The 24,935-nt window shown below is 41.8% G+C and overlaps 3 protein-coding genes and 1 pseudogene across 3 annotated transcripts; 2 read left to right on the top strand and 2 right to left on the bottom strand.

Annotated features, from left to right (window-relative positions):
* The first annotated feature begins 10,642 nt into the window (after nucleotides 1-10,642).
* Nucleotides 10,643-11,567, top strand: LOC121055185 (nuclear transcription factor Y subunit B-11-like). The gene has a single exon (XM_040527078.1). The coding sequence runs from the start codon at nucleotides 10,666-10,668 to the stop codon at nucleotides 11,440-11,442; it is 777 nt and encodes a 258-aa protein (XP_040383012.1). The 5' UTR covers nucleotides 10,643-10,665; the 3' UTR covers nucleotides 11,443-11,567.
* A 244-nt stretch (nucleotides 11,568-11,811) lies between these two features.
* LOC121055140 lies at nucleotides 11,812-13,845 on the bottom strand (annotated as a pseudogene).
* Nucleotides 13,846-16,295: 2,450 nt separating this feature from the next.
* LOC121055190 (phenolic glucoside malonyltransferase 1-like) lies at nucleotides 16,296-18,329 on the bottom strand. Its single transcript, XM_040527088.1, has 2 exons — nucleotides 17,458-18,329; nucleotides 16,296-17,200 (listed from the first exon to the last, which is right to left on the bottom strand). Exons 1-2 carry the CDS (start codon nucleotides 18,247-18,249, stop codon nucleotides 16,511-16,513), a joined length of 1,482 nt encoding a protein of 493 aa, XP_040383022.1. The 5' UTR covers nucleotides 18,250-18,329; the 3' UTR covers nucleotides 16,296-16,510.
* Nucleotides 18,330-21,092: 2,763 nt separating this feature from the next.
* On the top strand, nucleotides 21,093-24,445 carry LOC107304701 (phenolic glucoside malonyltransferase 2-like). Its single transcript, XM_015840025.2, has 2 exons — nucleotides 21,093-21,909; nucleotides 23,652-24,445. The coding sequence occupies exons 1-2, from the start codon at nucleotides 21,205-21,207 to the stop codon at nucleotides 24,333-24,335; spliced, it is 1,389 nt and encodes a 462-aa protein (XP_015695511.2). The 5' UTR covers nucleotides 21,093-21,204; the 3' UTR covers nucleotides 24,336-24,445.
* The last annotated feature ends 490 nt before the right edge of the window (nucleotides 24,446-24,935 follow it).

The raw sequence follows: 24,935 nt of genomic DNA, 5'->3' as shown, positions 1-24,935 counted from the left end.
CATCACATTCGTTAATCATAGACTAATTAGGCTCAGTAGATTCATCTCGTGAAATAGTCCGAGTGTTTTATTAATAATCTATATTTAATACTTTTAATTAGCGTCCAAACATTCGATGTGATAGGGACTTAAAAAAAGTCCAGAGTATCCAAACAGGCCCTTAATTCATGCTTTATTTTATATAATAATATTTTTTAGTTCCGTTTAAATTTATCAATTGATGAAGGTATATAATTTATATATATTTCTAGATTTATTAGCATCCATATAAATGCAGACAAGGCTAGAAAATATTAGATTGTGAAACGGAGGAAATAACTATTATGGGTTTAGTGTTGGATTGCCATTTCCCCTTAGGGGGTTTTATTTCTGGGTTTCAATTTGTTGTTTCATGAGCGGTACGAGTAAAAGATAAATTATTTCTCCAGCGGTTTCGGTTTTCGGAGGAAAAGACGAAATTGTGGTTTTGCAAAGATAAGATAATTTATATGTAAGAATTTTATATATATGTTCAGTGACTCAAAAGCAAAGAAGAGTTATGAAATAAACTCAGGTGAGAAAACCATAAAATATCACATCAAAATTAGGTTTCAAAATTTGATTATAAGCCGTTGTAACTGTAAAACTATATGGGCCTACATAGTTAATATTGACTACCAAATCATCAAAAATATATCTTATTTAATGAAATAAAACTCTTATAGAAAATAATATTAAAACAAGTATAACCCTAGCATATTGGAAGTGACTACGTGAAGAAGAGATAAAATAAAAAATAAAGATAGTTGACTCTAGTGTACGAGATACTTCCACATAGTAGTAGTATGTCCTCAGCCTAAGACAGTTATATTAAGGCCTTGTTTACAGTTTCTAAATTTTTTTTCCTAAAACATTATATCAAATCTTTGGACACCTAAATAAAGCATTAAATATAGATAAATTAAAAAACTAATTGCACAGTTACGGAAGCAATCTTGAGACGAATCTTTTGAGCGTAATTAGAAAGTGATTAGCCATACGTGCGTAATCAACCTGTGCTAATGACGAATTAATTAGGCTCAAAAAATTCGTCTTGCGGTTTCCAGTCGGAATCTGAAATTTGTTTTATAATTAGACTACGTTTAATACTTCAAATATGTATGCGAAAAATTGATGTGATGTTTTTTAAAAAAAAATTTAAACTAAACACCACCTAAATACATAAGTAAGAGATATTACTTTTATATATGCTTTAAAATAGATAATTAAATATATAACCGAGGGAAATTGAAAATCTAATCTATTGTATAACTAATAGTTGGCTACAATAGACTTGCTGTTAGGAAGAATCGGAGGTGATTAGTGGGGATGCTGTGGTGTGGTACGGGAACGGGGTCAACGGAACGAGATCGGTGGAGGCCAGCTGAAGTGGGGCCCAGCGGGAATAGGATCCCGTGTGGACGGCTGAACAGCGTCCACAGGAGTGCTTGGCCTTCTCTGAGCTCAGCTCATACCATTTTCTGTACATATTGTTACCAACGAATTTGTAGTTTTCAGCCTTCTAATAATGTCGCATTTTCATTGGAGGAAAATATCTTGCATTTTTAACTGACCAGGAGAATTTCCACGAGCCTATATCATTATATTACTGATAATAATAAAATCATCTTCTCTTTCCCATAACACGAATATATACAGCTAGTGACTAATGCAAATTTTGCATGTAAAGTTTATAATATGAAACAGATGGTTGTAATGTATGTATATGTTCATCTCCCGTTTTATTGATTATTATTGTATTTATACTAAACATTTAGGAATTTACGATGATCGGAATTTTAGAAGCTGGACCAAATCTGTTCCTAAATGACAAATATTTTTTATCATTAGATGTTAAATTTTATTACATGTGTGTAATAAAATAAACTATATTTAGAGAACAGGTGGTTTCTCCCTTTCATAATGAAGCATAGACTGCAATTATCTACTGTACACTGTTTTGAAAAGAGGACTAGGCTGTTTTTCTTTTTATTATTAATTGAAATACATGGGGCAATGTTTGAACATAATTTCATGGATTATGTTGAAAAACATAAATTCCATAGATAGTTTAGGGATATGTACAAGCAGCAGTTTGGTTTTATTAGGAGCTTAGCCCATCGTTTTCACTTGGTTTTGCATGTGCCATGTTGGTCATCCATGATGGATGATTGATGAGTGTGACAAGGATGCATGCAGCATATATGCTTGTCATAGACAATGGGGTTTGGTTTACAACTGAGCACCCACAGTGAGACAAAAGAGCAATGCGAGAGGTGATGCCAACAAACGCAACTATGCAAGAGTACTTCTTAATTAGCATCAAATAGCAGAGGCAACAAGGATGTAGATGGAGTGGCATGGTGGATTCATATAATTAACATAGTCATCTTATGAATTGTTGGTGTTGCCATGTATAAAAAGTTTATTAGGTGTTTGGTTACATGTGATATCCTTTACTCGCAATGGGTATGGTGGTATTCTTGGTCAATACATATTCCCTACTTAACTAATATGCAAGGGCCAGCTCAAACAATAATGAGATTTAAAAGGATAAAAAAACAAATATATTGGGGTTTCAAAATATGAAGAGCATTACAATTTTATAGTTTTCTATCAGTATACGAGATAATTTAAAAATAAAGTATTTTTTTTAGAATAGAGCTAATATTACCCCGTCCAAAAAAACTTTATTTTTTGATTTGTGTCCAGCGGTTCAACATCCGTCTTATTTATAAATTTTAAAAAAACTTAAAAAATTAGTCACACATGAAATACTATTTATATTTTATTATATAACAACAATAAAAATACTAATTACAAAATTTAGATAAGATAAAAGTCAAACATCGTAAAAAAAATAAATTTATCTAGGTACTAATTATTATTATTAATTAACACTGCTTTCAACTGAAGCTAAAGCGATGGAGAGCGCGCGGGGGGTTGGCGCAGCAGATCCGGTCAACACGACGGTGTGCCAGGACTGTACCACCTCCCCGTTCCGCCACGTGGGCCCCACACAAGCACCCAAAACGGAACGGCCTCCTCCTCCGCTCGTGCGCATTTGCTCCCCTCCCCTCTCTCTTGCTGCCATTTGTTACGACGGGGACCAGACCAGGAGACGGGATCGAAACCAAACGGACGGACGGATGGATGATGGGTGTGCTCCGATGTGCGGCTGCGATTAGGGCCGCCTTTAATTTGCTCCGTGACCCCCGTCTCTGTGGCAGGAGGATGGTCGGGCGTGCGTGCGTACGTGTGGTTTGGTTACCCGTTACGTTATTATGGATCACCCTTCTGCTTGTTCGAGCCGAGCGGCGCCTTGTTTTCAAAAGTTTAGGGACTCCCATTTTTTCTTTTCTTCTTTTAACGAATCACCGAGCTACCAATAGAACCCTCTCGATCACTCTTCTGCTTGTTTGAGCGGCACCGTGTTTTGAAAATGCTGTTTTGATTTTTTTTCAGTGTTTAACCATTTGTCTTGCTTAAAAAATTATGAAAATATCATTTATTTTTCTTGTGACTTATTTTATTATCAAAATAACTTTAAGCATGACTTATTATTTTTTATATTTGTACTAACTTTTTAAATAAGACAAATGGTCAAACGTTATAACCAAAAAATCAAATATTTTACATTATGAAACGAAGGTAACAGTACGTAGTTGTCTCTAATTTAATATTTTTATCTTAATACGATCAAATGCAATGGCGCGGAGGATAAGAGAAAAACATGCAGTGTTAATGGATCATAAAATCTAACTAGAAGAGAAATGTTTTATCGTATAAAAAATCATGGTACATATAGCAGCACTGGATTTGGAATTGGTTTATGATTTTTGCCTTTATTTTTCTTTTGGCGTTCAATCTTCCATCCTTAGCTAGCTTTTGCACTGGTAAACGTTGTTACTACCAAGGTCTAGGTCCGTGCTATTGAACGGAAGCGTTAAAACTACGGCAGCTCCTCTGCATTCAAATAAAATTTAGAAATAATTAAAACTTTATTTTGAATTTGATGTGATTTTATTGTATTCACATCTCACTACTACCACTTAATTGTTTTTTAAAAGAATATAGATAATACGGTACCATGTAATTGGTATAAAACAGTATAACTACAGAGATGAAAATTATTTGGAAAAAAAAAGATCATGTTTGGGTTTTGGAAAGTTTTTCTTTTAAGCAAGCGTACGTAGGACAAGATTCGGAAAAGGTCCAGTAGAATGGCATCTCTGTATGGTCCATGCTTTATTGATCAGGATACCCAACTTATTGGGACTAATTACTTTGGTACTGATGTTCCACTATATTTTTAGAAGTTTACTAGACATGTACTCCTACTACTAGCTATAGTACATTCTTCAGTTTAATTCCTATCACTTTGGATAGCGGCACGATCTTCAAACATACTATCTTTGAATATATATTTTTTATTTTAATGTATACAATAAATAAGTCATATCTAAATATTTTTAATGTTATTAAGGAGTTAAAATTATAAAAGTTGGACATTAATCTCGTCCAAAATTATCAAATTGGAGTAGTGCCGTGGAAAACATCTGACTCAGCCGTTAAGTCGGCCATTTAATCGGTGATGTAGCAAACATGTCACATATCGGTGATACAGTTACCATTTTACGTTTATGAAAGTTAATTTTCTGTATTGACAATTAATCATCTAATTACCTACATAATCCACATAATTAGGAAAATCCACCTCATAATAGCTAGCAGCCTATCTACACTCAATATATTTGATTATGCTATGTTTGTCATTTGTATGGTTCACAACTAATTTTCATACTGCTACTAAGGTCATGTTTGGGGTAACAATTTAGAAAAAATAGGTTTTTCGCTCCGGACTTCTAATTTATTTTCTATATCTAAAATTCCAGATTCTAATAAAATAAGTGTTGTTTAGGAGAGTTTCCACCTTCCGTGGCTATCAGAAACTCTTCAGCCAGGACCTAACTAGCCAAGAAAGAAAGGTTTGCATGTAATTTACAGTCCAAAGAGGAGATGTTAACGTTAGTGATGGACTGATGGTAACATCAAATCCAGCTGAAGAAAGAGATGGCAGATTGATGATGATGATGATGTTATAATCCATTAGATCCTTGTTATTGATTATCACTGTCAAGTGTCAACTAGACAGTAGCTGCTTTACTTTATCGAATAGCATATATTATGCCGTGGTGGCCTGCGACGTTGAAATGTTCCTCCCTATCTTTTTTCCTTTATGCTCCTACAAATTAATTTTTATATTTATCTTGTGCTAGTGGCCTTTTGCGCAAAGCAAGTCAAAGAAAAAGTGGTGAACTTGGTATGAATTATTCTGTTAGCTTCTTTGCTTGAATTTTGACTAGCAATGGTTAAATAAAGAGTAGGGTGCGTAGTTGGTCTTATTTTTGTTTGTTTGTGTCTTCGAGACCTCCATAATATCAAAATATATCACTAAATTCCAAAGGTTATTAAATTGTGTAACTGTTGAAGGATTTCTAGTCGAACATGGAAAATAACTCGTAAACGGAAAATAACTTGTGAGTAAAACATATATATATGTGTGTGTATATATATATATAATGATCTAATAGCCAAAGCTAGAAAATAAACTACAATGAAAAAACATCAAAATCAATTTCAAATTTAATGTTAAAATTTAAATTTTGGCTTATAAGCATAAGAAAAAGATAAAAGATAGGGTTGACAGATATCAGATGCATATCCTTAATCTTACTAAAGTAGTATTGAAAGTGTACCCGTGGTATGTACATTTTACGTTTATATTTTAATGTATGATATTTTGACTTTTATATTCGACATTTAACCATTAATTTAGTGTAAATATTCAAAAATACATGTCGTGCTTAAAGTATTTGTAGGGATAAAACAAGTCACATCAAAATAATTGATACTTATAAAAATAAGAGTGAAGTGCACCAGCGGTCCTTACTCTTGTACGCATGTGTCATATAGGTCCCTGAACTCTTAAAATGTATTTTTGGGTCCCCGAACTTGTTTAGGGTGTCATATAGGTCCAAACAGGCTCCGACCCGCTTCATCCGCTGATGTGGCATGCCACGATAGCGCCTACGTGTTTGTGGGGTCATGTATGTCCCACATGTCAGTATCTCTCTCCTTATTCTTTTCTCGATTCCTCCGCTCCTTTGTTGTGCTATCTCGTTCCCTTCTCACATGTGTGTTTGCCTGAGTGGGAGACAGATGGCCCGTGACAGCACGGGTGGTGGCTAGGTGATGTCAGCGCCACGTAGGCGCCACCGTGGCATGCCACGTCAGCGGATGGAGCGCGTCAGAGCCCGTTTGGACCTATATGACACCCCAGACAAGTTCGGGGACCCAAAAATGCATTTTGAGAGTTCAGGGACCTAGATGACACATGCACACAAGTTTAGAGACCGCTGCTACACTTCACTCTAAAAATAATTATATAATATAAATTATCAAACTTTTATATCCAAAAATCGTATTAAGAGGACTGATCAAACTTCTACGTCAAAAAAATACAGCATCATACATTCAAATAATACATTTAAATATATTATGAACACTAGAATACAAATTCAGATCATGCAGCCATAACTACACCACCGCACCCATCCAGCCATCCTCTTCAAGCTTCTTATATATTATTACATTATCTTAATTTAACTATACTTTTATGATGTTAATTCCACTTGTATACTTTACTGTTCCCATCCATCAAGAAGCTGCTAAAGTTGCAACTCGGAGATGATGAAAAGTCAAAAACTTAAAAATGAAGAAACGTGGATTACTATTATATTTGTGTGCATGGTTAGCTCTGATAATCTAAACATTTATTACACTATTTTATTGGCTAGTGGGAGTTGTGCTCTGTAATCTGTGTTTGTTAAGTACAGGTTGCTTTAGAAGGTTCTGTCCACGTGTTGGGCAAAAGCTTGAAAGCTGAGGGGGAAAAAAGGAGCAAAAAAAAGTGCAAGTGCCAACAAAAGGACCAACTTTTGACAAAGTTCATCTACTTTCACTTGGGTCCTTTTTTCAATTTTTGGGCTGATTTTGGGCTTTGGCCTGATAAACACCTTTAGGTTTACCATGTCTTGTACTCTTTTCAGACTTATTTCCTGACACTCCTTGAAAAATGAAGAAGAGTAGCACACTAATGACACTTTTGAAGGATTGTTTTGGAGGCCCAATTGCCATGTTATCCAGAGTTTTGAGTAATTGAGTATTGGATGGGCATTATGGATGAAAATACCCAGAATTTTGCTCAAACTCTAGAGCGATCTTCACATTGTAACTTTTTATATATAATTTGGACGGGTCACATTTCTAGCCTTTGCATCTTCCTGCTCCGAATATCTCCAAATTTTTCAGAATGTATTTCCCATGAAAAAGCGTAAAAAGATCAATAGTGTCTCCGTCCCAAGAAACACTCCATTTGTTTCTAGATTCATACAAAAAATTGAAATATTTTTTTTGTGTAGGTTCATATCAAAAAATGACTCACGCATCCATTGAAATATTCACTAAAATTTTTTATAGATTCCAAAAAGGCACTAATTAAAACGAGTCCTACTTTGATCTTGACCGTCCACATAGCCGATCCGACGGTGTTGACACACGCCTGCAGTACTGCTGCTGGTGTTTTGTCAATGGAATATATCACATCATTTTTCCACTTTGCTTATATGACAAAATTTGAATTTTAATATTAAATTTAGAGTTAAATTTAGAATTTTTTATTATATTTTATTTTTCCGCCTTTGCTTTTAGATAACTAATACATGTGTATAAAAGTTTTATTTATAAATTATTTTTTATTTTATAAATACATCGTTTCACATTTTTTTTCCAAAAAAGAGCGGATAAACCCTTGTCAAGCATGGATGAAGATTTAATAACAGCCTATATATATGCAGCTTGGATGTTATTTAAGAAAGCTTGAATACTTTTTTGGCTTCCTATGTTTGGTTAAACCTACTACAACTACAAAATGAGTGGTTATACAAATCTCTTGATGCAGAGACGCCGGATGTTATTTCATTATCTAAAATATTTGTCAGAGCACAACAGAGGAAATGAGTCCAGCTGAGAAAGACCAATATATTAAACACTAAATAATAAGTAGTTAGAGCAAGTTCAATAGTATAGCCAGCTGCTGGCTACAAATGGTCTATAGACAACTTAATAGTCAAAACATACAATAGTTATATACTACATAATTAATATCTGACCCCACATGTCATACACACATTTTGTCTTGAAGCCTGTGCTGTAGCTGACTAGTCCACTTCTCTTCTCTCTCCTCTTATCTCTTTAAAATATGCTTATAGCTAGCTTAGAGCATCCCCAACAGTTCATCTAAATTTGATCATCCATATCTTCATTTGAATGATCATCTAAAACATTTTCATCTTTCATAATCCTTTGTACTCCAGCAGATCATCTATATATGGCATCATCTATATCTATTTGGAGGATTGGAGAGAACATCTAAATATAGAGTTTTTCTATCTTAATATGGATGACATCTAAAAATAGATAATAGGATAGATGTTCTGCTGGAGCTCAACTTTTAGTCTCTATCCTCTATTTATAGGATAGAGGATGAGATGCATGAGCTGTTGGTAATACTCTTATAGCCTGCTATTGTACCTGCTCTTACGACAGTACGTAGTTTGCTCCAGAATCTGACAAATGGCACATTCTCAGTTCTTTTAACTAAACAAAGCTCTCCAGCTGCTAAAACTAGTCGCCCGTTTACCATTCAAACCCCTCCAAGAGCATAACATCTCCCCCATGAATTGATTTCCTAGTGCAGAAGCCTGCAGCTGAAATGGAAACTGAAACCTAATTTAATTTCAACCTTAAGCTTCTAGGGTTTATGCTAATTAATCCGCGTAGTTCTGCCCCCAAGTTGTCATCACATATATTCTTCTATTATTGAGCGATGTGATGGCAGGAATAATCCATAGAACTTTGAAGCCAAGATGAACAAAAAAAAAAGAGTGGAAAAGGGGATAAGAGAAGCATCTCACAGAAAGGCCCCTTTGCCCTTTTTTCTGTCCTGCCTTTTTCTCTTTTTATGAAATGCACAAGATACCATATTCCATCACAAATGAAGTAGAGAGCAGGGATATTTTCATCATGCCACAATTTTTTTTTCACAAATGTTGTGCACTTGCAGATGCCATCTTTTGCAATGGGCTTACAATATGTAAATCTCTCTGTTCGTTTTTTTTGACACCGTTACGGTGCCTTCTACTAACAAATCTCTCTGTTTTTTAAATGTAACTATGTATTTTTATAAGTATATTGAATATTTTATTTAAAACTTCGATAATATATACTTACTAATCCATCTATTTTAATATGATATATAACACAAGTTTATCATAAAATTATATATTTTAGTTTTAATTTTACTTTATAAAATTTCCACTACTCATACCACCGGTGAAAATCAGATCCGTTGGATCCAAAATAATGGACAGTACATAATCGTCCAAGGGTACCTTAAAAAATCTTTTTTTAACCAAGCCAAGCTATATGAGATGAGATGTAAGTGTGAGTGAGTGACCCCCTTTTTTGGGGTAGAAAGATTTGCATTGCATCAATGCCACTAATGTGATGCCTTCCCATTGGCCTAGGAACCTGAGAAAAGAAAAATCAAAAATCCTTGTAGATACCAATTTTCTTGAGGTGACACGGTGGCTAGCTAGTGGTGATCATCCGGGCTGTGGACTGTGCCATGATATCCTTTGGAATATTTTTTTGGTTTCCCCCCTGTCTTGATCTTTTTGGAACTCTGGTCTCATGTTCTTCAACACAATATTCGAGCCCGTCGGCAATCGCAACTGCCTTTCTCACCGAACCCCACTCTTTATCGTCTCCGTTTTATCTTAGGTTATATGCGCAACACGAAATTACCATAAATATAAGTCAGTCATCTACTTGCCTCGACTCTACCGACAAAAGGATAGGCAATATAAGTTCAATAAATGTAACATGCTAAGTATGATTATATTTTAATCAGTTAACTATTACATGTTTGGGGCTTTTACAAATTTACCATTAGTTTTTTAAAATTACAAGGATATCACTAGAATGATTGTTCCAGTGATATTTTTTAATTTTTTAGCGTTTTAAATCAGTGATAAATTTGTAATTATCCCTACATGTTTACCCAGGAGCAAGGCTAATAATATAGCCAACAAGACTCTTCATAATATTCTCTCAGTTCATCCATATAATAGTTAGCTCTTGATACTTAATATATAACTCATTTGTCTCTTATAGAGTTTCTTGTTTCTTATTCCTGAGCCCGCTGTAAGTTTACGGCCTACCTCTCCTCTCCTCTCTCTTTTCTCACATCTCTTTTATCTTAATATTTAGTCGACTTACGGTTTACTATTATACTTGCTCTAACGGGTTAACGCGTCGTAAGGAGAATGTCGCGACACACATATTATATGATGTCCTTATGTTGGCTTTGTGTCCGCATCGATACCGTCCTCCCACTCGCATCTCCTCACCTCCTTTCCTACTTTAAAAGGAGAGAGCACCACTCCATCCTCAACTCCCATATTAACACCCCCCCCCTCTCTCTCTATCTAAGCTAGTGTTGTGTTGTTAGCTGCACTGCACATGAAGAGCTATGGCGGGCAGCAGAGCCACCACCTACTGAGCCCGGTGGGTAGCCCGCCGTCGGACAACGAGTCGGGCGCAGCCGCGGCGGCGGCGGCGGCGGCCGGCGGGTGCGGGAGCAGCGCCAGGTATGGAGGTGGCGGCGGCGGCGACTCGCCGGCGAAGGAGCAGGACAGGTTCTTGCCAATCGCGAACGTGAGCCGCATCATGAAGCGGTCGCTGCCGGCGAACGCCAAGATCTCCAAGGAGGCGAAGGAGACGGTGCAGGAGTGCGTGTCGGAGTTCATCAGCTTCGTCACCGGCGAGGCCTCCGACAAGTGCCAGCGGGAGAAGCGGAAGACCATCAACGGCGACGACCTGCTGTGGGCGATGACGACGCTCGGCTTCGAGGTCTACGTCGGCCCGCTCAAGTCCTACCTCAACCGCTACCGCGAGGCCGAGGGCGAGAAGGCCGCCGTGCTCGGCGCGCGCCACGGCGAGGGCGCCGGCGCCGACGGCGCCGTCGTCGACGCGCATTCCCAGCTCGCCTCCCTCGCGCCGCCGCAGGACGGCGGCGGCGACGTCGGGCTCATGATGGGCGCCGCCGCGTACGGCGCCGCGGCCGGGACGACGACGGCGGCGTTCTACGCTCCGCTAACGGCAGCGGCGGCAGGGAGCAAGGCGTACTGCGGCGACGGGTCGAGGGTGATGGAGTACGAGGGCATCGGCGGCGAGGAGGAGAGCGGCGGCGGCGCGGAGAGGGGGTTCGCCGGCCACCTCCATGGCGTGGAATGGTGAAGCGGATCGATCGACTTCGCTAGCTAGCTAGCTAGGCATGCATAGGCGATCATATTACGACGCAATTAAACTACTATTATCACTTAATTACCCTGTTAATCAATTGTTGCTGCTAATGCCATTTTTTTGTGTGAAATGTTTCATAGTAGGTTAGTTTAAAAATTCCAGAAAAATAATATTTGAAATTTCAACTAGGAGATCTCGATTAATATTCAAACCCAAGCGAACCAAAGATTCCATAATTAAACCAACACTTGATGAAATCAAACACGCTAATGACACAATTAATTAAGCAAGCCGGACAGATCGTGGCCGCTTCTCCCGCATCGAGATTCGTGCAGGACACGTATGCATATGCGTCATCACGTGCTAATCCTGGAGCCAGCTCCGGAAGTGCGACTCGAACGCGTCGACGCGCGCGGCGTGCAGCGCCACGGACACCTGCACGCCGCCGTCGCCGCCCCTGCCGCCGACGAGCACAACCTGCCCGTCGCGCCGCATGGTGGCCAGCTCCGTCCGCACCGGCGCGCCCCACCCGAAGTCGGTGGCCTCGTACGCCGGGAACCGCGCCGAGCCGGACACGCTCAGCGTCCGCTCCAGCGGCAGCACCGCCGCCGTCGCCATCCAGTCCCACCGGGCGAGCGGGTCCTCCGCCGCGCGCAGCACCTCTGCCTGCGCCGCGGCCGCTGCCGCGGCGACGCCGTCCTCGGCGAGGACGTCCCGCGCGGCCGCGCTCGCGAGGCACCCGGCGATGCACGCCCCGAAGTAGCGCTCCTCCACCGGCGGGTCCAGCCGCCCGCGGCAGTCGGCGAAGAAGAAGAGGTAGACGTCGTCGTCGGGGGAGACGTCGCCGCGCTTGCACCGGATATGGGACGTCCACGCGAGCGCCGCGAGGGCGACGAAGCTGGACGTGGGTTGCGCTAGCCGCCGGCGCGTGTCCATGTCCTCGATGCGCTGCTTGAGGCGGCGGATGTCTTCCCCGGAGACGGCGAGCGTCCGGCGAGACAGCTGCAAGCCGGTCCCGCGGGCTTTGACGAGGTAGTTGGGCATGTCAGTAACCTGCATCGCAAATTCATGCGGGTAATTAAATTAAATTTAGTTTGTTCGATTCAGATTGAATAGATTTCATAAAACTATAGTATTATGTCAAAAGTACTCTCCGATTTTTAATGTTTGATGCTATTATCTTTTTAATTTAAGTTTGATTATTTATATAATAAAATACAAAAAATATAAGTTGAGCTTAAAAATACACGTAATTATAAAAAATATAATAAATAAATGATAATTTTTTCAATAAGAGAAATGATCAAAAGTTAACGGTGTACATTAATTACAAACCGAAGGAGGAAGGATTAGTTCGATTTAGCTTTATTTTGGCATTTTAATAAACTGCAATGATAGCTAATGGTTTTACCAGAGAATTGCAAACTTAAATAGGAAATAAATTTGCATACCTTTTGATTTGACAGTTTGCTATTGCTGCTGTTTTTTTGCAACTAAGGTTGAAATAACTGATAATTTTGACAAGACATTTGCAATTTGTGAAATCTACTCTTTCGAACCTAATTCAAACATACGTAGATCAATACATATTTGTACTGTTTACACAAATGAAATGACATTGATGGTCTCAACAAAAACTTGTGGCTTAAAACTCCTAATTTGGTCAAAATACATGGAAATTATGAAAGCGTACGAAAACATACCTGAGGCAGATTTGGCGCGTACTTGCGGAGAACGGATCTGGTCAGGTCGTCGCCGCCGGGGAGCCTGAGCGCGGCGCGGTCGAACGGGCGGCGGGTCGTCGGGCGCGTCCCCGCGGCACTCCGCCGCCCACGCCCTGAGGAAGCTCCAGACAGACCGGCCGTCGGCGACGGCGTGGTGCATCGCCACCCCGAGCGCCACGCCGCCGTCCAGCCGCGTCGCCTGCACGGCCAGCGCCTCCGCCGGGAGCGTCCCCGCGTGGAGCGCCGGGACGAGCCGGACGAACGCCTCGGCGTCGTGGTCGGCATCCTCCGCCAGGAGGCGCGCGTCGGCGTCGAGCCACTCGGCCGCGACGAACCTGACGCCCCCGCCGCCCGACGACGACGAGCAGTCCACGGCGACGTCGCCAGCGCGCGGCACGTGCACGAGCCTCCCGGCGAGCGGGGGGAACCGCGCGAGCGTCGAGGCGAGGGACGCGCGGAGGCCGTCGAGGAGCGACGCGAACGGCGGCGGGATCCCGCCGCTGCCGCTGTCGCCGCCGTCAACGAAGATGAGGACGCGCTGGATGAGCGGCAGCGTGAGCCACAGCGCGTCCATCGCGGACAGCCTGATCATCGGCGGCTCCCCGCCGGCCGCCGCCGACTCCGGCGCCGTGACATGGGTCACACTCAGGATTCTCACCGGCGACGACGACATGGTAGATGCGAATACGACAGCAGCAGCTAGTTGGTCAGTGGCAGCTGTTAGTTTTAATTTATTTATAGTTAATTTATACGATAATTATTTATAAAATATTAATATCATGCTCCATCTGTCATTTATATATCGTGTACCGTATCTAGCTATAAATCTATAGCACATTGGTATTTTCTCTTTCATCTTTTCTTATTAAAATATATTTACAACCTGATACGGTAGCTGCTCGTATATATACGATCACGTGTAGCGAGCATTTTAAATTGGATAAACGTGCCACGTGTCTCCGGACATGGTAGAGGCTGTCAGAATGCCAAAGATGCGGTGGGCTCGGCAGTCCATGTCCGTTGAGTGAAAACGGTCGAAAACGCCATCATTTTTAGGTCATATATATTTTTCTCAAGACATACGCCTAATTTTTTTATGTTTATGATTTTTTATCAGTATTAAGAAATATCTTTAGGTATAAAAAATTTTAGCTTAAAATTTTGGTATCATAAGATACACTAAACTTTTACATTTATTTTTTATTTTATTCAAAAAAATTATATAATTAGTACTTATTTTGTTACGATTTAATTTAGTACTAATGGTAATTTTGCATATTTGCAAAAGAAATTGAAAAAAACAAACTTTAGAAAAAAATCAACAATATCAAATAAAAAACATATAAGAAGTACTTGTTAGTTGTTACGCCGGTGGACGTATCTATAGCAGTTACATATATATGACGACACATTGAGTGTATCATTTCTTTTGTTTATAAGCCAAAATTTAAACTTTTAACGAATTTAAAGTTGTTTTAGTGATTTTTTTTATCATACTTTATTTTCCGGCCTTTTCTTTTAGACGGTAAGAACAAGCATATAAAGCTTTTATTCAAAAGTTATATTTTATTTATAAATATGTTGTTTGACTTTTCTCTATGTGTTTTTTCTAAAGTGCGGTAGGGAAACAACGCTACTCCATAAATATAATTAATCATGCCTTCGATCATGTCACCCTTCAAAATTTGTTAACAGAATTGCTATATTTCTGTCGAGATATTTTTAATACAGTACAACTTGTGATTTGTGGACCGTTAGAGATCCTCTAAGAGGTTCTGGCATACGTGAGATCAGAAAAAAAGAAAAAGCTGCACGTTGAGTTTGTTGACTGGGTGGAATGGGCTTGGGCCTCCATGCGGCCTAGTGTTGGTAGCCTCGATCGGCCGAACGTCGGGCCGCGGCTGGAATATTTTTGGGGGTTTCATCTAACTTTATTTTGTAGCTTTAGCTTTAGCTTTTAGATGCGTATATAAAAATTTTATAGACGATTTTGCAAACAAGAATAATTTATAAATAAAACTTTTATATACGTGTTCTTAGCAACCTAAAACTTTTAAAAATTTAACCATTAATATCTTTAAACTATTATAGTTTGAATATTTTCCCCCATGGGTGAGTGGGCCTGGGAATGCAATATAAGCCCTAATTTCTCACCCATCATTTCTAATTAGGTCATGTACCCCACACCTCCCTCAGCTGCTGATCTCCCGTCGACCCGTCTCCACTGACACATGACAACATTGAGCCAGACTAACCAATCTCGTCAGCCCTCGTCGTCCACCTAATCAGGTTCAGGTATCTGCTGGACTCGGGCTCAAGGACTATTTTGGCTCATTTTCTTCTTCCAGGCCAACACCAACACCAGAGCAATCTAATAGTCAATTTATATAATAGATATCTACAAAACATATACTATCATGTCTTACCTGTCATACACATATTATGTCTTGGAGTCTATGCTACAGCTTACTATAAATCTGTATTTCACTGTTCTTCTATCTTATGTTTATTTTTTTAAAATATGTTTATAGATGGCTTAAAATCTGCTATTGTACCTGCTCGGAGATGTCAGGCCAGCCCAGCCTAGCCCTAACCCCTCCCATTGTCAAGCCACTAATGTACTCACTCCGTCCCAGAATAAGATAAACTTTAGGTTTTCGTGTCTAGCGTTTGACTATCCGTTCAATTTAAAAATTTTTAAGAAATTAAAAAAGAATTAGTCACATATAAAGTACGATTTATGATTTATCATCTAATAAAAAAATAATCATAAAAAATTTTCTAACAAGATGAAGAGTCAAATATTATAGGTAAAAAGTAAAAGATTGATTTATTTTGGGACAGAGGGAGTAGCGTATTTTGTTTGATTTTTACACCAGTAGACAAAACAGATGATGCAACTTATGGCTTAACATATATGAATGTAAATGTCGTTTCTTGACGTCGGAAACTAGACTTTTGGCCGATGAAGGAAAATTTTCGAAAATCCTTATTCCTTGTCAACACGTTCAACCTAAGATGTCCGGACATGATTTTTTTTTGCTCAAAACCTTAACAGTTTGGTCGGCAATTTGACAACGACGTATTTTAGGCTATAAGTAATTAAAAAAAGATTTGCTCCGATCTAACCAAAAATATCTCAAAAAATATCTCGAGCTACTAAGTCGTTTTGTACCATTGGATCTAGCTGAATAGCATGTGCATTGTTAGATGCAACGATCAGAAATGATTTGATACCTCGAGCTACCGAAGCAAATCTCATTCAAAAAACACCACAAAATTTCGATGCAAATACCAGAAACATGATCACTCCGTTTCGAACTGGATCGATTTGCATCCTAATCTAAGTAGCCCTCGAAATGCGACTTGAACGCGTCCATGTGCGCCGGGTGCAGCGACACCGATGCCTGCACGCCGCCGGCGCCGCCCTTGGCGGCGACGAGCACCACCTGCCCGTCGTGGTTCATCGTCACCAGCTCCGTCCGGCTCGGCGGGCCCCACCCGAAGTCAGCGGCCTCGTACGCGGGGAACCTCGTCGACCCGGCCATGTTCACCACCCGGGTCAGCCGGATCCGCCCCACCAGCGACATCCACTCCCAGCCGGCGAGCGGGTCCTCCGCCGCGCGCCGGACTTCCGCCTGCACGGCCGCCGCGGCGCTGGCCAGCCCGCCGTCGCCGGAGAGCAGGTCCCGCGCGGTGGCCACGGCGAGGCAGCCGGAGATGCACGTCCCGAAGAAGCCCTCCCCCACCGGCGGGTCGAACGCGGCGCGCCGGCCGCGGCAGTCGATGAAGAAGAAGAGGTAGACCTCCTCGTCGTCGTCGGCGATGGCGCCTGCGGAGTTCTTGCTCCGGACGAACGAGACCCAGGAGAGCGCCGCGAGTGCCACGAAGCTTGATGGCGGCGCCGGCGAGGCCGTGAGGCCACCGGCGACGCGTTGCTTCAGACGGTGCATTTGCGCTCCGGCGATGGTGAACGTCCGGCGGGAGAGATTCACGCGGCCCTCGACGAGGAACTGCGGCATCGTCGCCTGCTCATCAAAAATGGCGCCAAATACCCAAATTTAAGAAATTAATTACGAGTGTTTTTTTAAAAAATAATCAAATCTATGAAAGTAATTACGCCAAATGAGATTAATACAATTGGGATCAGTTGCCAATTGAAACTTTTTTTTTTCGAAAATCATTTTAGATTTTAAAATTACATGGTCCTTTTAAATTCAAAGAAAAGGGGGTAAAAGATTTTCAAATTCAAAGAATGAAGGTGAATTTGTGTGGATTTGCATACCACTGGCAGGTTTGGAGCGTGCTTCCGGAGGACGTCCCTCGTGAGCTCCTCGCCGCCGGGGAACGCGACGGCGCCGCGGTCGAACGTCGGAGCCGGCGCGGCGCTCCACGGGTCTTCGCCGCGGCACGCCGTCGCCCAGGCCTCCAGGAACCTCCAGACCGAGCGGCCGTCCACCACAGCGTGGTGCAGCGCCACGCCGACCGCCACGCCGCCGCCGCCGCCGCCGCCCCCCAGCCGGGTGACCTGCACGGCCATCGTCTCCGCGGGGAGCGCGTCGGCGTGGAGCACCGGCACGAGCCGTTCCAGGAACCCGACGTCGTGGTCCGCCTCCCCCGCAAGGCGGGCCGCGTCGGCGCCGTCGCACTCCGCGACGGCGAACCTGACGCCGCCCTGGGACTGGGAGCCGGAGCAGTCGACCGCCACCTCCCCCGTGTCCGGCAGGTGGACGAGCCTCCCGGCGAGCGGCGGGAGGAGCCGCGCGACCGTCGCGGCCAGGGACGCGCGGAGGGACGCGACGGCGGACTCGAACGGCGCCGGGACGTCGTCGAACAGGAGCACCCGCTGGATGAGCGGGAGCGCGACCCACTGCGCGTCGAGCGGGGACAGCTTGAGCGGTGCCGGCGCGGCGGCGAGCGTCGGCCGTGGCACGGCGACGCGGGCTTCGTCGATGACCGTGACCGATGGCGGTGGTGGCGCCATGGGGGACGCGACGCGAGCAATTGATTGAAGTGGCGGCGGCTGCAATTGTTTCCAAGAGAAGTGGTGGCGGCTCTGATCAGCGGTCAGCCACATGAAGCTGTATACTTCTATGTCCAAGATTCATATGTCCTTATATATTCAATCGCTCAAAAATCTATAAAACTCACTTTTTAAATCTAGCCTTTAAATTTTCTAGCCCAAAATAAAGGGTCGATTAACACACCTAGATGTACATGTCCATTATCATCTTTTAGCTTTTGCTTATGCTTATAAGTTAAAATTTAAATTTTTAATCTTATATTTAGAGTTGATTTTTAGGTTTTTTTTACAAAAGTTTATTTTCTAGCTTTGACTTTTCATTCGCTAAGAATACGTATATAAAAATATTATTTATAATTTTTTTAAATATGTTGTTTTGTCACCCCCTATAAGTATTTTCAAGAACTAGAATGACACAGTTTTTAACTGTCAGCACGTGGGTATATAAAAATAATAATTATGACAAAAATATGGGGGATGATTCTCTGGCCATATCAGTATTGGTGACGGCCAAAAAGTTCATATGGTGAAAATATTTTTCTTTAAGATTTAGTAATAAAATTATTTATTGAGTGGTAATGGGCCAAGAACCTTGGGTTCTTTCATAACTCTATTTAATACTTAAAAAATCAAGTCCAAAACACTATATAATTTTATTTGCAACCTATTTTAAACCCAAACCCTTAAATTTGATATGAAAAATGTTTACGCCTGTTACCGCTCCTGCCTGCAGCTAGCATAATAAAAATGAGGATATAAATTCCACTATCTATATTGGCTTCACAGAATATCGTCACTTTTAGAATATACTCGATTTTATCCCTGCAACATGTTGGTTGGAAAAAAGCAAAATCTGAAACGCAGACTCCATAACCTTCTAATGTTTCTGACGTCATCTCTTACGGTCTTAAACCCTTGTCTGCAACCGGATATTTGGAGGTACACGCAGCTCTCCCTGTCTTTTAATTTAATAATATTATTTTTTATTTAAGTCTATTATTTATTTTATTTAATACTTTTGTGTAAATAACATAGAACTATAGATCATACTTAAAACATCTTTAAGAATAAATAAAATCACAATAAAATAATTAATAATTATGTAAATTTTTAAATAAGATAAATCTAAAAATCAACGAGTTGAATATATAAAAAACAGGGAGGAACTACGTACGCACGATCACCTGAATAAATCTCTCGATTTTCTCGATCACATCTATGCCTGGTTGCACATATATACGACCAAAATACGCCTATGAAGTGTAGTACGTACTCTTCTACGGCGTTTTTTAAACACAGTACAATAATGCAGCATACGCTCACAACACCGTTAGAATTCTAAAAAATTCGCTCCAACGAGGAGCCTTTCTAACCACTAGGCTATGGGCCCGTTCGTCACTTCCAAGCTCTTGGTATATAGCGAAATGCTACAGTTCGTCTCTATCAACTGTGATTGAATTATTCTCTCCAGCATTGACTGTTAATTTGCGAAAATAAAAAGTTTCTAATGGATGCGTTATAATTAATATATTAGTATGCGTGGATTACGTCGAATATATAAGCAATAATGATTATTTATTCCATACATAAATCATGTAAATTATAATACATTTATAAAATCTAATAAGTTTATGATACTATTTATTTTTTGAGGAAATCTATTTGTATCATATTTAAACTAATCATTTAATTAATTACTGATTGTCGAAATTTTAGAAATTCGACGGAATCTTATCCTCCTATACAATAAATATTTTTGATCACGAGAATGACACTTTTTGCTCTAAAACGAGTGATGTTTTATATGTTACTGTAGTTCCAATTCACGTGGCCGTTTTTCGGATATCCATGTGTACTAATCTAAACCAAAACCGCCCTTACAGCTGGTTGAGGGGTTATCCATCAGATATTGACAGCTGAGGGTGAAAAGTATCCGTTTTTATGTTTAAGGGAGTAATTCGTACTCACGGAATAGTTCACAGATGTAATGCAGTTATTTCCTATTTTAAAGTTCTTAATGATCGATAAATGTACTAATAATATAACTTGAGTAAACTACACTAATAATATATGAACTTGTGAGGTGGGTACAATCTAATACAATAACTTGTAAAATGCTCACTTCAGTATAATAACTTGTCTAGTTCGTGTAAACCATGATTAACTATGCATGTGTAGGTTAAAAAAAAGCTATGCACGTGTGTTGTTGTTATAGTAATAACATGCCACAAGATGATTATGAAAAACAATGTGTTCTTTTATTTGTTGTGGCAATAAATAGGATAATTGTAGAACCATATTACCTAAAGATGAGAGTTTCTTGTGGTATGAAATTGGAGTTCAACCACACAAGATAATTATTTTTTTCTTAAATCAAATGTCCAAGAATTGATAATGATGACGAGGAGCAAGGAAACATAGTCATAAACTATTAATCCTGAGATCATACTGTTCATCCCTAAGATCATACTGTTCATGCTTATTTAGTTACCATGGTTGCTAAAAGCTTTGAAATTTACTTATATATTTTTTTCAGTTCAAATTTTTTAGGCAACCAACAGTGCTAGCTATATATCTCCTACCAATAAATCAAGTTACTTGTAGAGATGTATTTATTCAGATACAATTTGCTTAATTTTTTAGTTCCACGTGCATTTTTTGCCTTGGTATGCACGTATCATACAAATTGTTGTATGAAAATATCCATTTTTCAAGTTGGTGTACTAATTTGCACCCGCTTTACATGTTTTTTACCGTCCATGCAATTCACTCGTATAATTTTTACAGTCTGAATCTTGAGTATTATAATGCATTAATGACTTGTGAATCAAACCAACCACGAAATTTATGGTGTCACATTTGATGGAGTTCATCTCTATTCGGTTTGGTGAATTGCCTATAAATATGGTCTCGATGGTCACGGTCGAGCCGACCAGTGGTTGGATCGAATCGTCGTCTCAGCTGCTGCTCCAGTGACAGCGGAAGCGACGAAGTGATTGAGCCGGCGGGATGGGCGAGGCGGCCGGCGTGCGCGTGCTCGTGGTGAACCGCGTGGCGCCGTCGTCGCCGGCGCCGGGGGCGGATCGCGTCGAGCTGTCCTTCTTCGACACGCCGTGGGTGGTGCTGCCGCCGATCCAGCGCGTGTTCCTGTACGAGATGGCGGCGGACGGAGGAGGAGGAGGTGGGTTCGCCGCGGCGGTGGAGCGGGTCAAGGGCGCGCTCGCCGCCACGCTCGCGCTGTACAGGCCGCTGGCCGGGAGGCTGGCGTACGTGGCGGAGACGGGGGACGTCGTGGTGGACTGCTGCGCCGCCGTTGGCGGCGACGACGACGACGCCGGGGTGGCGTTCGTGGAGGCGGAGGCGGACGCGATGGACGTGCGCCGCCTCGCCGGCGACGAGGCGCACGACGTCGCGGCGTTCGTCGCGCTCGTGCCGGAGCTCGACACCCGGGTGCTCCCGGCGCCCGTGCTGTCCGTGCAGGCCACGCGCCTCGGCGGCGGCGGCGGCGGTGGCCTGGCGCTCGGCGTGTCAGTGCACCACGCCGTCGCCGACGGCCGCGCCGTGTGGCAGTTCATGGAGGCGTGGTCGTCCGCCGCGCGCATGGGCTCGCCGGTGACCAAGCCGCACTACAGCCGCGAGGATGCCATCCCCAACCAAGACGGCGGCGAGCTCGCTCGTCGGATGCTCAACATGGTCGCGCCCAAGCTTCCCGAGGTAAAAGGAACCCCGGTCATTTGCTTTAATTTCAAATCATGTTTGTCTTAAAAAAATTCAAATCCTGTTTAACTATAAGTCTATAACTTGTCCAAAACTAACTAGATTTTGCGTGACATGCATACATCAAACGCGAACAAAACTGTTTCTCGATAACAGAAGTTCATCCAGAATTTGATAGAATACTTCATGCTGTTTCATAATTTATCATTTTAGAAAGACACGGTCTGAAAAATAACCATAACTACTATTCTATTATTGGGTGGGAGCAGAAACAGTTATGAAAATATTTTTTATCATGGACGTGCAGTGAGTAGCTACACATGTTAGTAGGATCTAATTTTCCTATATGGAAGCCTCTATCCTACTAAGATGCAGAAACAACTCTATACATATTTCTTCCAACAGAAAGTACAAACTCTGTACATGTAGTTGTATCATTCACATGATATTTAACCGTGTCTATACTTTCTGTTGCGTGGGAGCAGAAACAGTTATGAAAATATTTTTCATCATGGACGTGCAGGGAGTAGCTACACCTGGTAGTAGAATCTAATTTTCATATATATATACATACATACATACATACATACATATATATATATATATATATAGCAACAACATATGGTTTTGTTAAATTATCTTTCAAGTTAAATCTATACATAATCTCCATTCTTCTAAACTAAATATTTTAAAGTTATTACTCACTTCGTTTTACAATATAAGTTTTTCTAGCATTGCGTAGATTTATATGGATGCTAATGAATCTAGACACATATATAAATTATATAGATTCATCTATAAATGAATTTAGAAAAAGCTAGAAAGACTTACATTATGAAACAACGGTGGAGTAATAGCCGAAGTCTTTAAAAAATAACATTTGTCTAGTGCGGAAATATTATTAATTAACTATTATAAAACTGAGGGTGCAATTTAATATCATCTCCGACCAAATTTATATGTTGGGAGGACCAAGTTTACTATTTCCAACGTCAAATAAATTTGACCGGAGGGACTACTGATTAACTTGAAATAAGAAGAAAACATACGGTTTGATTTTGTCCAATCTCACCAAATTTTGTCAAATCATATTGAATTATATTGTCATCAAATGTTGTTGAACCCTGTTGTTGGTTTTACAAACCCCTTCTATGACGTTTTGGCATTTCGATGGCACGTTTTATCCTTTATCTTATTTACAAAATTGTATAAATGATTAAAGCAATTTTATGGATAAAATACATCAAAACAAAACAAAATTTTACTTCCAAAAATAATTTGAATTAGACAAACGATCAAATCATCGTTCTCTCAAACATGGAGTGAGTAGTTTTCAAATTGTGAAAAACATCAACTGAATTTTTTATCAATTTAAATGAATTTTGACCAATTACCAGGAGTGAGATAAAAAAAAGTTTTGGTCGGTTCTTCAAAACAAAATTTTAAACTCATCACGCATATGTGTGAGCTTGCTCGTGAAGTGCCAGTGTCGTCAACCTTTGCTTCGTACGCTATCCAAGCATGGCTTCTTCTCCCTTTGGTTCTTCCGCCATGCCAACCGCGTGCGGAGTTCGCCGGGGAGACGTCGCGGAGCAAGCCATGGCATGCGCGCGTCGTGGTCCGGTCCCTCGCCGAGGGCGCGGTTAATTCAACCACTTGTTACAGTGTTAATTTTGATCAAGAACTGGCCGGCCGGCGGATGATCACCGTCGCCGCCATGGATCCATGCATGCGTGCAGGCGAGCGGGGAGTACGACTACAGCCAGCGGTTCCGGCTGGCGCGCCGGACGTTCTGCCTCGGCGCCGACGGCATCCGGGCGCTGAAGCGGCGCATCGACGAGATGGCGTCAGCGGAGGCGGCGGCGGCGGCGGAGCACAAGCCGGTGTCGACGTTCGTGGCGCTGGCGGCGATGGGTTGGGTGGCGTTCGTCCGGTCCAAGGGGCTTGCCGCCGGCGAGGACACGTACCTGATCTTCCTCGCCGACCTCCGCGCGCGCCTCGACCCGCGCGTCGGCGACGGGTACCTCGGGAACTGCGTCAGGATGTGCCTGGCGAGCTGCCCCGACGCGGCGGAGCTGCGCGGCGAGCGCGGCCTGCTGCGCGCGGCGCGGGCGGCGCAGGCGGCGGTGGCGGAGATGGAGGCGGCGCCGCTGGCCGGGGTGGACGGGTCGGCGATCGCGCGCGTGAAGCAGCTGCCGTTCTCGCGGCTGGCGAACGTGGCGGCGAGCCCGCGGTTCCGGGCGTACGACGCCGCCGACTTCGGGTTCGGGAAGCCGGCTCGCGTCGAGCTGGTGTCCATGAACCACGACGGCGAGATGGTGCTCGTCGGCGGGCGGCGCGACGGCGAGGTGCAGCTCTCCGTGTCCATCGACCCGACGCACGTGGACGCCTTCAAGGCCGAGGTCCTTGGCTGGCTATACTAGTCACTCATGGCTACTGGCTCTCTTTCAGAACACGTCGTAAAACTTTTTAGCATTGTAATATATATATAGATAATTATTATTAATAATTAATTTATCTATATATATATAAATAATATATATTGATAAAAAATAAATATAGATATAACTAGTAAGACATTCAAAACAGAGTACCTCTCTCATACTACATATATCAATTGCCATTATTAATAATTAATTTCTCTCTGGTATTTTTTATTTTGCTTTGTTTGTAATTCAATTGGATGATCTAGTCCAACAAATTAAAAGTATGGTTTTGTACATTTATGTCAGATACAAATACCGGATCAATATATATCCTTCGTTATTTAAAATAACATTATAAGTAACAAAGTGGGGATATTTTTTTTAGATAATCGACAGGAGCTCTCCCATTTAATTAAAGGGAGAAGAGAGTTTCTTTTACAGGGCCACGTAACGTATTGTTACAAAATTAAAGCGCTTTCCACGTCTCGAATTAATTGCAGCACCCACTCCAAGACATCGGTTGGTGTTTTGTTGTAATCATTGCTAAAGATGTGCGCGTTTCTGTAGATCACCAATCCATCAAAGGTTCTTCTCTGC

This window comes from Oryza brachyantha, chromosome 8 (assembly GCF_000231095.2).
Source record: "Oryza brachyantha chromosome 8, ObraRS2, whole genome shotgun sequence".
Classification (NCBI taxonomy): Eukaryota; Viridiplantae; Streptophyta; class Magnoliopsida; order Poales; family Poaceae; genus Oryza; species Oryza brachyantha.
The sequence above is the reverse complement of the archived record's forward strand: the minus strand, read 5'-3'. Positions and strand labels throughout refer to the sequence as shown.